This window comes from Macrobrachium rosenbergii, chromosome 3 (assembly GCF_040412425.1).
Source record: "Macrobrachium rosenbergii isolate ZJJX-2024 chromosome 3, ASM4041242v1, whole genome shotgun sequence".
NCBI lineage: Eukaryota > Metazoa > Arthropoda > Malacostraca > Decapoda > Palaemonidae > Macrobrachium > Macrobrachium rosenbergii.
In genome coordinates, this window is record NC_089743.1 from 24,294,809 (window position 1) to 24,307,590 (window position 12,782).

A 12,782-nucleotide genomic window follows, 5' to 3' on the forward strand; every position below is an offset into this window, starting at 1 on the left:
GGTGTTATAGCCTTTGACCAGTGGAGGGGTAAAGAGTTGTTGGGTGTTATAGCCTTTTGACCAGTGGAGGGGTAAAGAGTTGATGGGGGTTATAGCATTTTGACCAGACGAGGGGTAAAAAGTTGATGGGGGTTATAACCTTTTGACCAGTGAAGGGGTAAAGAGTTGATGGGGATTATAGTCTTTTGACCAGTGAAGGGGTAAAGAATTGTGGGGGGGTTATAGCATTTTGACTAGTTTAGGGGTAAAGAGTCGATGGGGGTTATACACTTTTAACCAGTGGAGGGGTAAAGAGCTGTTGGTGGTTATAGCCTTTTGAAAAGTGGAGGGGTAAAGAGTTGTTGGGGGTTATACCCTTTTGACCAGTCGAGGGGTAAAGAATTGATGAGGATTATGGCCTTTTGGCCAGTTGAGAGGTAAAGAGTTGTTGGGGGTTATAGCCTTTTGACCAGTGGAGGGGTAAAGAGTTGATGGGGGTTATAGCCTTTTGACGAGTGGAGGGGTAAAGAGTTAATGGGGATTGTAGCCTTTTGAGCAGTTGAGAGGTAAAGAGTGGATGGGAATTATAGCCATCTGACCAGTGGAGGGTTAAAGAGTTGATGGGGATTATAGCCTTTTGACCAGTGGAGGGGTAAAGAATTGATGGTTGTTGTATCCTTTTGACCAGTGGAGGGGTAAAGAGTTGATGGGGTTTATAGCCTTTTGAGCAATTGAGGGGTAAAGAGTTGATGGGGATTATAGCCTTTTGACCAATCGAGGGGTAAAGAGTTGATGGAGATTATAGCCTTTTGACCAGTGTAGGGGTAAAGAGTTGATGGGGGTTATAGCATTTTGACTAGTGGATTGGTAAATAGTTGATGGAGATTATAGCCATTTGAACAGTGGAGGGGTAAAGAGTTGATGGGGATTATAGCCTTTTGAACAGTGGAGGGGTAAAGAGTTGATGGAAGATATAGCCTTTAGACCAGTTGAGGGGTAAAGAGTTAATGGGGATTATAGCCTTTTGATCAAAGGACGGGTAAAGAGTTGATGGGAATTATAGCCTTTTGACCAGTGTAGGGGTAAAGAGTTGATGGGGGTTATAGCATTTTGACTAGTGGATTGGTAAATAGTTGATGGAGATTATAGCCATTTGAACAGTGGAGGGGTAAAGAGTTGATGGAGATTATAGCCTTTTCCCCAGTTGAGGGGTAAAGAGTTGATGGGGATTATAGCCTTTTGAACAGTGGAGTGGTAAAGACCTGACGGAGGTTATAGCCTTTTGACCAGTGGAGGGGTGAAGAGTTGATGGGGGTTATAGCCTTTAGACCAGCTGAGGGGTAAAGAGTTAATGGGGATTATAGCCTTTTGACCAAAGGACGGGTAAAGAGTTGATGGAGATTATAGCCTTTTGACCAGTGGAGGGGTAAGAGTTAATGGGAGTTGTAGCCTTTTGACCAGTTGAGATGTAAAGAGTTTATGGGGATTATAGCCTTTTAACCAGTTGAGGGGTAAAGAGTTGATGGGGGTTATAGCCTTTTGACCAGTTGTGGGGTAAAGAGTTGATGGAAACTATAGTCTTTGAACCAGTTGAAGGGTAAAGAGTTGATGGGGGTTATACCCTTTTGACCAGTGGAGGGGTAAAGAGTTGATGGGGGTTATAACATTTTGACCAGTTGAGGGGTAAAGAGTTGACAGGGGTTATAGCCATTTGACCAGTGGAGGGTTAAAGAGTTGATGGGGATTGTAGCCTTTTGACCAGTGGAGGGGTAAAGAGTTGATGGGGGTTATAGCCTTTTGACCAGTCGAGCAGTAAAGAGCTGATGGAAATTATAGCCTTTTGACCAGTGTAGGGGTAAAGAGGTGATGGGGGTTATAACCTTTTGACCAGTGGAGAAGTAAAGCATTCATTGGGGTTATAGCCTTTTGACCAGTGGAGGGGTAAAGAGTTGGTGTGGGTTATAGCCTTCTGACCAGTGGAGGTAAAGAGTTGTTGGGGTTATAGCCTTTTAATGAGTGGAGGTAAAGGGTTTTTGGGGTTTTGATCAGTGGAGTGGTATAGAGTTAATGGGGGTTGTATCCTCTTGACCAGTGTAGGGGTAAAGAGATGATGGGGGTTATAGCCTTTTGACCAGTGGAGGGGTAATGCGTTGTTGGCGGTTATAGCCTTTTTTATCAGTTGAGGGGTAAAGAGTTGTTGGGGGTTATAGCCTTTTGACAGTGGAGGGGTAAAGATTTGATGGGGCTTATAGCCTTTCGAACAGCGTAGGGGTAAAGAGTTAATGGGAGTCATAGCCTTTTGACTCGTGGAGGGGTAAAGAGTTCATGGGTGTTATAGCCTTTTGACCAGTGGAGGGGTAAAGAGTTGATGGGGGGTTATAACCTTTTGACCAGTGAGGGGTAAAGAGTTGATAGGGTTATAGCCTTTCGATCAGTGGAGTGGTAAGGTGCTGATGGGGGTTATAGCCTTTTGACCAGTGAGGGGTAAATAGTTGATGGAGGTTAAAGCCTTTTGACCAGTGGAGGGGTAAAGAGTTGTTGGGAGTTATAGCCTTTTGACCAGTGGGGAGGGTAAAGAGTTGTTAGGGGTTATAGCCTTTTGACCAGTGGGGAGGGTAAAGAGTTGATGGGGGTTATAGCCTTTTGACCAGTGGAGGGGTAAAGAGTTGTTGGGAGTTATAGCCTTTTGACCAGTGGGGAGGGTAAAGAGTTGTTGGGGGTTATAACCTTTTGACCAGTGGGGAGGGTAAAGAGTTGATGGCCGTTAAAGCCTTTTGACCAGTGGAGGGGTAAAGAGTTGTTGGGAGTTATAGCCTTTTGACCAGTGGGGAGGGTAAAGAGTTGTTGGGGGTTATAGCCTTTTGACCAGTGGGGAGGGTAAATAGTTGATGGCGGTTAAAGCCTTTTGACCAGTGGAGGGGTAAAGAGTTGTTGGGAGTTATAGCCTTTTGACCAGTGGGGAGGGTAAAGAGTTGTTGGGGGTTATAGCCTTTTGACCAGTGGGGAGGGTAAATAGTTGATGGCAGTTGTTGGGGTTAAGCCTTTTGACCAGTGGAGGGGTAAAGAGTTGTTGGGAGTTATAACCTTTTGACCAGTGGGGAGGGTAAAGAGTTGTTGGGGGTTATAGCCTTTTGACCAGTGGAGGGGTAAAGAGACGTTGGGGTTATAGTCTTTTGACCAGTGGAGGGTAAAGAGTAAGAGTTGTTGGGAGTTATAGCCTTTGACTTTTGACCAGTGGGGAGGGTAAAGAGTTGTTGGGGTTATAGCCTTTTGACCAGTGGGGAAGGTAAAGATCGTTGTTGGGAAGGTTATAGTCTTTTGACCAGTGTATGGGTAAAGAGTTGTTGGGGGTTATAGCCTTTTGACCAGGGGAGGGGTAAAGCGTTGTTTGGGGGTAATAGCCTTCTGACTAGTGTAGGGGTAAAGAGTTGCTGGGGGTTATAGTCTTTTGACCAATGGAGTGGTAAAGAGTTGTTGGGGGTTATAGCATTTTGACCAGTGGGGAGGGTAAAGAGTTGATGGCGGTTAAAGCCTTTTGACCAGTGGAGGGGTAAAGAGTTGTTGGGGTTATAGTCTTTTGACCAGTGGAGGGGTAAAGAGTTGTTGGGAGTTATAGCCTTTTGACCAGTGGGGAGGGTAAAGAGTTGTTGGGGGTTATACCCTTTTGACCAGTGGGGAAGGTAAAGAGTTGTTGGGGGTTATAGTCTTTTGACCAGTGTATGGGTAAAGAGTTGTTGGGGGTTATAGCCTTTTGACCAGGGGAGGGGTAAAGCGTTGTTTGGGGGTTATAGCCTTCTGACTAGTGTAGGGGTAAAGAGTTGCTGGGGGTTATAGTTTTTTGACCAATGGAGTGGTAAAGAGTTGTTGGGGGTTATAGCCTTTTGACCAGTGGGGAGGGTAAAGAGTTGATGGCGGTTAAAGCCTTTTGACCAGTGGAGTGGTAAAGAGACGTTGGGGTTATAGTCTTTTGGCCAGTGGAGGGGTAAAGAGTTGTTGGGAGTTATAGCCTTTTGACCAGTGGGGAGGGTAAAGAGTTGTTGGGGGTTATAGCCTTTTGACCAGTGGGGAAGGTAAAGAGTTGTTGGGGATTATAGTCTTTTGACCAGTGTATGGGTAAAGAGTTGTTGGGGGTTATAGCCTTTTGACCAGTTGAGGGGTAAAGCGTTGTTTGGGGGTAATAGCCTTCTGACTAGTGTAGGGGTAAAGAGTTGCTGGGGGTTATATTCTTTTGACCAATGGAGTGGTAAAGAGTTGTTGGGGGTTATAGCATTTTGACCAGTGGGGAGGGTAAAGAGTTGATGGCGGTTAAAGCCTTTTGACCAGTGGAGGGGTAAAGAGTTGTTGGGGTTATAGTCTTTTGACCAGTGGAGGGGTAAAGAGTTGTTGGGAGTTATAGCCTTTTGACCAGTGGGGAGGGTAAAGAGTTGTTGGGGGTTATAGCCTTTTGACCAGTGGGGAAGGTAAAGAGTTGTTGGGGTTATAGTCTTTTGACCAGTGTATGGGTAAAGAGTTGTTGGGGGTTATAGCCTTTTGACCAGGGGAGGGGTAAAGCGTTGTTTGGGGGTAATAGCCTTCTGACTAGTGTAGGGGTAAAGAGTTGCTGGGGGTTATAGTCTTTTGACCAATGGAGTGGTAAAGAGTTGTTGGGGTTATAGCATTTTGACCAGTGGGAGGGTAAAGAGTTGATGGCAGTTAAAGCCTTTTGACCAGTGGAGGGTAAAGAGTTGTTGGGGTTATAGTCTTTTGACCAGTGGAGGGTAAAGAGTTGTTGGGAGTTATAGCCTTTTGACCAGTGGGGAGGGTAAAGAGTTGTTTGGGGTTATCGCCTTTTGACCAGTGGGGAAGGTAAAGAGTTGTTGGGGGTTATAGTCTTTTGACCAGTGTATGGGTAAAGAGTTGTTGGGGTTTATAGCCTTTTGACCAGTGGGGAGGGGTAAAGCGTTGTTTGGGGGTTATAGCCTTCTGACTAGTGTAGGGGTAAAGAGTTGCTGGGGGTTATAGTCTTTTGACCAATGGAGTGGTAAAGAGTTGTTGGGGGTTATAGCATTTTGACCAGGGGAGGGGTAAAGCATTGTTGGGGGTTATAGCCTTTAGAGCAGTGGAGGAGGGGAACATCTGGGAGCAAACCAAAAAAAGGGAAATGCGACAACATTAATAAAGATAATTTCCTGCCTAAACCTTGCCGTGATACACTGCAGAACTAATAACTGTATAATAATGTGTTCATACATTTGAGAAAAATTGCTGTTTTTGTGTTTATCTGATGTTTTATAACTCCATCAAAAATTAAATTTAGGCAAACAAAAGGTGTTAAACGTAAAAGCCTATGGAGCACACTTGAAATGTAATAGACTTAATATATAATACAAATGACTGGTCAACGGTAAATCTGTTAAAATTCCTCGTGACCAAAGAAAGACAACACGGCATTAATCACTTAGACAAAACCTCTGTTTCTCACACCCTACAAATTACCACAAGAAGGAAATGTACCGTGGCATAACTTATTCTTCTTTTGCCGTGGAAGATGAGTAGTTGATTGCAATAATGCCAAAAAAAAGTATCTCCTCTTAAGACCACAACACTATTTATTATATTCAATATTATGCGTGATTTTTTTCCTCTACTGTACATTACGTAAGTTCCAGTTCAGTATTATTTAAAACGTACATGTGTTTCTATAATCAAATACTGACACATGATAATTATCAACGGAAAATAGCCTTAAAGATATATAATTTATCGTCATTATTGTTATACAAACGGTAATTTTATGAAAGACGTTAACCTATTAAAAAGGGAAATTAACTTACATTAACAAGTTAAAATTACAGAGAACGTACCATGTTCTCGTTTTTTAAAATGATGCTTTGGTACAATGCCTACTGTGTTATTAAAGTTAGTCAAGACAGTTTTCAAGAGCAATTATCAAGGTGTCTGAAATGCCGGTCTTATGGACTCAGATAATATGGATTTGGTGTGCACAGAATAGCTTCAGGATTACGTTTCCTGTCCTATCCTTTATCAGAGAAAAACTCCAACTACTACTGAGTACCTTACTTAACTAATGGTAATGTAACAAAAGTAAATTATTAATTCGGAAAAAAATCGCACTGAAACTACAAGACTAAAACGGAATCCATTTAACCTTCAAATGATATACTGTAATGGAACTCTGGAACTACTTTCACCTTGAAACCTGTTGGGCACCAGTCGACGAACTGAATGGATCTCTTGGTCTTGATTGATGCAATGGCAGCATTGACATCCTTAGGGACAACATCACCTCGGTATAGCAGACAACAAGCCATGTACTTTCCATGCCTTGGGTCACATTTCACCATCTAGAATAAACGACATTCGTTAACACTGCATAATACTAACAAGACCTACGTTAAAGCAGCATTCATGATCAAAACAAAACGAAGTCCTTTTTTTACAGAGTTAAGATTGAAAGAAACATTCTAGAACTGACAAATCTTACTTGATTGGAGGGTTCAAAACAGGAGTTGGTTATTTCAGCTACAGAGATCTGTTCGTGGTAGGCCTTCTCAGCCGATACGATAGGAGCGTAAGTCACCAGGGGGAAATGTATTCTAGGATAAGGGACGAGGTTGGTCTGGAACTCTGTCAGATCTACATTCAGGGCACCGTCAAACCTGAAAAGTTCCAATATTTAAAGTTACATTGGATTTATTTTCTGCTTATCGTTGATGAGGAATGGTAATGCAATATGACTACTTCAAACACACCACTTTCTATATGACGTCTTCACTTATATAGGACTGCTTATAAACTACAACATGAAATGGTGAGCCTTTTATGCTCACTTTAAATGTCACTACTTCGACATATTTTTGGGAGAGAAATGTTCTAAAGTAAAACTTTCTTCTCATTTCAATATTCAGTGAGCCTAAGAAGTATTTTGCACAAAGGGATAAAAATGATTGTTAACTATACATATGGAAGTGACAGTAAAGTCACACAGTACTGTAAAATAAAATATATTATTATGATGATGAAAAGTTCTTTCTTCAAGGGAAACAACCGATACGTATAAACATCAAATTAACCTGCTCCAAATAAGTTTCATACACTGAGATGACAAAATAGATCGTTGTTTTCTTAAGAAACTGTCCAGAATATTTGTGGCGTACTTTCCTGCAAGTCAATTAAATAATCAAAATTCAAATGTACCTAAAACTGCCTTCCAAAAATCCAATTTTTATACTGAACCAGATTATTAACTTTCGTTTACTCAATTCTTTTGCTTCTTACACATCTCTACTGTATTTTTTGTTTTTAGTTTTTTATTACCATATTTTTTGTATGGTAAGGGACTTCCACACTGTATTCATGAAATGAAGCAATACAGCAGCCTGTTACGTCTAACTACTTCCAGAGAGCTACCTTCTTGACACATCTGTTTCATAAGAGAATGCTCAGTGAGCATTTAGACAACGCAATAAATACTTTTATTGTAACAACACTCACACCTTTAACTTATAAAAGAAAGCGAAATAGTTTAGTTCTGATTGTTTGCATAATAAACCATACTTGCTCTACTTTTCTCACTTAAACAAACGCAACGAGCGTGATGGTGGAAAAAAGCTTGTGGCTCTTTAACCTGCTACACTGAACGCTGTCCTTATTCCTCGGATTTCATGGCTCTGAGCGGCCAGCATTTGCATTTCTTTGTCTACACTTCTCAGTTTCGGTTTGTCATTTTAGTTCTATTAGTAGTCTAATTTTCTTCATAGTTTTAGTCCGTTAATATTCCATATTTCCTTTTTATTCTGTTAGAAGAGATCATGTTGTCTTTTCGTTCTTTTATAATTTTCTTATTCTTCTTTCACTATCTTTTAAACGGCATTTTATCAACAGAATTATTAGTTCAATTTTTTTAGTTTTTATTAAATTATGATTGGTTCTTAATATTCTTAAGACTAATATGGGGGTTTATTAACACCTTAAGAATGTATATTCTCAGACTAGTCGCACACACTGAAAAGTAAAACAACAATAAAATTATAGAGCAGGTAATCTTTCTAACTGGATGCTGCTGTTTTGTGCAATGTGCATGACACTCTTTCAAATAATTAACAACTCAACTAGTGTCAAAATTTAAAATACTACAGCACAAACTTCAGTGCAATAAAGCAATATGTATCTATAGCCTACCTTAGGGAAGCAGTGATTGAAGACACAATCTGTCCGATAAGTCTGTTGAGATTCGTGTAGGTTGGTCTTTCGATACTCATGTTCCTTCGGCAAATGTCATAAATGGCTTCGTTGTCAACCATGAAAGCGCACTCAGAGTGTTCCAGGGTTGTGTGTGTGGTAAGGATGGCGTTGTAGGGTTCCACTACGGCTGTGGAGATCTGTGGTCAAGAATAATGAATGACAAATTATAATTATGAATTGTATTAATGACTTACATTAAATGAATGAAGTATTTATAAAACGCAGTTATTTTAATAACTGCAGTATGTATTGCATATAAGTCCCCAAGGTGAGCCCCTTTTAATTAATAAAAAAATAGACGGTTATACAGTAAAAGCTATTTTCACTAAAGGTATCCGTTGTTGCTTATATCAAAACTAGACAACATTAAAAAACTACAGTTACAAAAGAGAACAAGCAAATAAATAAAAATCCACCTCACCTGTGGTGCTGGGTAAATTGCAAACTCCAGTTTACTTTTCTTTCCGTAATCCACCGAAAGCCTCTCCATAAGGAGAGAGGTAAAGCCTGATCCAGTGCCTCCACCGAAGGAATGGAACACCAAGAAGCCCTGAAATAGTTCAGCAAAAGCTCCGATTTACAAGAGTTGCAAGGTGACGAGACGACCGTGAACTGTCCCACTTTACAGTAGTATTTTTGTTGGTTTGGCATCACACTTGCAAAGAAATGCAGTGGTAAAAAACAAAGCAAATATATTTTTAAAATCAATATTTATGGAAATGTTCACGGCTGTTTTCTAGAATAACTTTTTTATTTTTAATTCAGGATGGTTTAAAATTTGTCAGTAAATTTTCAAATCAATTCAAATAATAAAAAAAGCAATCTTTTATAAAATTTGTAAAAATCACTTAATGTAAATATCATACCAGAAAAAAACAAATTTTTATCAATTAAGAAATAAGAAGCTTTCCTGACACACTAATGACAAACGCTGTGCATAAATATGAGGCCAACCTTTTCGTCAAGAAGGCATCTACCATATCAGTTAGCAGTCATCATTTCCCGCTTCCTGGCCCTCTAAACTTACCTGCAGTCCTGTGCACTGGTCAGCAATCCTCCTTGTCTTGTCCATGACAATATCTACGATTTCTTTTCCGATGGTGTAATGTCCTCTGGCATAATTGTTTGCGGCATCTTCTTTTCCAGTGATCATCTGCTCGGGATGGAAAAGTTGTCTGTAGGCGCCGGTGCGGACTTCATCTGCAAGCGGAGAAAAAAACTGATAGAATTTTGCTTGTTGAGCAATCAAGTAATTTTGTAATTTTAAATGTTACATGATTTAATTCCTAACGGAATTATGAGTAAAGTAACATCCATTTTAAGTGAAGTTTGACAATAAGAAACGGTAAAAACGTTATACACTACTTAGAGCTTTGAGCAACATTGTTGTATCAACAAATCATACAAAACTCATCTCCCCATTCTCTCTCTCTCTCTCTCTCATTTGAAAGGAAACAGTCTTACCAATAACAGAAGGCTCAAGATCCACAAAAATGGCTCTTGGGACATGCTTTCCAGATCCGGTTTCGCAGAAGAAGGTGCTGAAGGAGTCGTCAGCATCGCCGACAGCTTTGTCTGAAGGTATGGTGCCATCAGGGCCAATGCCATGCTCCAAGCAGTACAGCTCCCAACAGGCATTGCCCATCTGGACACCAGCCTGGCCAACATGGATACTGATACATTCACGCTGCGGGAAGAAAAGAAAGCAATGATAAAGAAGTGTACGTGTGGAAACGTTTACCATTCTATTCAAAGGACAGAGCAAGGTCTAAAGAATTCTTTAGACCTTGGGACAGAGTATTACAATTCTGTGCACCTGGATAAACAGGAAAATAACCTACTTACTAAAAACAATTTATGACTTATTTGCTTTAAACAAAAAAAATCACACCACCAAATGAGTCTACGTAGAATTTTAAATGAAATAGTTTCGATATCTTAGACATGATGCCTGTACAGTATATAATCAGTATTTGATACACTACTGTACACCAAAGACACTGAGAAAATAGTATTCTTCTCTTTAACACTGTAAATAAATGCTTATATAAAAGGTACAGTAAATAAATAATGAGAACAGAGCTTCTGAGCAAGCATCTTTCTTCTCAGCTTAATCCCTAGTCAGGATCAGTTTTAATAATGCCTTTTACATCGGTTCATTTCATAATTTCTTTTGGCAAATGTTTTACAGACGGCTGTCCTTTCTGACTCCAACCCTCCCTACTTATCCTAGCTTGGAACAGGTGTGACCACAAAATACTAATATTCATAGCTGAAGTGTGCTAAAAAATGAAGTTACAAATGGGAACTAGTAGTAGATAAAGTAGAAGAAAAAATCTCATTGGAAAAACTTTGAAAATCAAGGAGGGAGGAAGAGCGTTCATGAACGCTTAGCAAATCAGGCAGAGTGCTCGCGCAAGACAAGATTTTGAAGAAATATGCTCAAGATAAGTGGAAGAGACCTCATGTAACCCCCGATCCCATAAGATAAGAAAAATCATGAAAAAAATGTTAATGATGATGATGATAAATTAATACAGTAATTAATCTATTACTGATTCTATTATGGTATATACATTAATTTTAGTCTTAAAGTTAATTGACTCTAATTTACCTGCTTAAACGATCAAATAAAGAAATGAAATTTACTCCTGATCTGCATAACTAATCACTAGTTATTTATATAATTTACTATCTCGGATAGAAAATGAACTTTTACATTCATACAGTGTACAAAATACACACAGCTCCCAGCTTTTTCTATAGTTAAACCTTCTTTCTCGTTCACACCCACACCCACAGACTTTATACATACACACACATATATATGTATGTATATATATATATATATATATATATATATATATATATATATATATATATATATATATATATATATATATATATATATATATATATATACACATTATATACATATATGCTGTATATATATACTGATTTATTCAACTATTAACTAAAGTATCCTCTCAAGAGGCAAAATTTTAATGATTATAATACGATAACAGCAAATCACAAGATCCGTAGTCTGTAAGTTTATTAATTACCGCTTATGTTCTAGATTCTCGACCCCGTAGGAGGGTAATGCCGCCCGTGCACCTCACGTGCTGCACTGTAGGCATTACTTTGCAGTGTCCCTTCGACTCTTAGCTGCAACACCTTCCGCTCCTTTTACTATACCTTCGTTCATAATCTCTTTCTTCCAACTTACTGTCTACCCTCTCCTGACAATTGTTTCCACATTATTTTCAGCAATGAATGACATCATAGGTCCCAGCGCTTGGCATTTGGCAGAAATTTTAAATATATTATCTTTCGAGCTACACCTCAAAAGGTACTTTGTTTTAAACTGTTATATGAGAATCTCTAATCTTGTTTTTCGATGGTGTTCGATTAAAAAAAAATGGAGACGCCATACCATTAAAGCATATTGCATGCGATAATAAAAGATTCCATTACCCTGTCAGACAGGCGTAATTACCTCTTCACATGTACAAGGCACGAACGCATTCTTGTACACGGCCACGCCAGCGAATAATGAGCGTGCGTGTCCGTATCCGTGTGCATGCATGTCGGGGGTGGGGGCTGATGTCTTATACTTCTACGGGCAGTGTAATAATTGTGTGTGCCACTTTTCGTAGCTCTGGCGCGTGTCCCTCACCACTCCGCAGCGTGGGCTTTTATTGACAAGCTCGTGTTCACATTCACGCTCTCGTGATAATTGCTGTATTCGACTGAACACTGGATACTTTCTAAGCACGAATCTACACAGGTACGGTGGAGTATGAAAAATTCTTTTCCACGCCCCACAACTTAAACAACCACTTATTAAGTGGTGACGTTAAGTGTGGCTCCTGGTGTAGAATAACGGACGGTTCATCGGTGATGGTCGTTAATGACAACAATAATGATTTTTGTAAACGTCAAATACGATGAAAAGCCGGCAGAAAATTAGTATATATATACAGTTAGTCTATAATAACTTTCATATAAAGATCCTTCCACAGACACGCATTTTCCAACAATTTTTATTACAAAATAAGGACAAAACATCCTCGAAAGATATACCCTAATCTAAGGTAAATACAGATTTCTCTGCTGATACTGATGCGACTGCTACCTCTAACAATGGAATATTTAGAATGGGATATAGCATTTTGGCCAAAGGCCAAGCGCTGGGACTTATGAGGTCATTCAGCGCTGAAAGGGAAACTGAGAGTACAAGAATTTTAAAGGTGTAACAGGAGGAAAACACCGCAGTTGCACTATAAAACAATTGCTAGGAGCAGGTGGAAAGTAAGATGGAAGAAAGAGAATATGACCAGAGGTACAGTAAAATGAATTAAAGGGGTTGCAGCTAAGGGCAGAAGGGACGCTGCAAAGAACATAGGTAATGCCTACAGTGTACTGCATGAGGTGCACTGACAGCTCTATTACCGCTAACAATAGTAAAAACGATGCACCGCAAAGAAAACTGTCCTGAGAATTCCGAACAAACAACGGAAGGTTTCGGTCAAGAGGACGAGCGTTGAAGAGCCAGG

The 12,782-nt window shown here is 39.8% G+C and overlaps 1 protein-coding gene across 2 annotated transcripts in view; it reads right to left on the minus strand.

Moving 5' to 3' along the window:
* Nucleotides 1–12,782, minus strand: part of LOC136853268 (tubulin alpha-3 chain-like) — a 40,638-nt gene that overhangs the window by 1,628 nt on the left and 26,228 nt on the right. For both annotated transcript variants that reach the window (XM_067128640.1, XM_067128634.1), the window contains exons 2-7: nt 9,688–9,910; nt 9,251–9,423; nt 8,645–8,773; nt 8,161–8,360; nt 6,464–6,638; nt 6,171–6,323 (exon numbers count right to left, since the gene is read on the minus strand). In XM_067128640.1, the coding sequence (XP_066984741.1) occupies nt 6,171–6,323; nt 6,464–6,638; nt 8,161–8,360; nt 8,645–8,773; nt 9,251–9,423; nt 9,688–9,910 (1,053 nt within the window). The remainder of the gene's footprint in view (nt 1–6,170; nt 6,324–6,463; nt 6,639–8,160; nt 8,361–8,644; nt 8,774–9,250; nt 9,424–9,687; nt 9,911–12,782) is intronic.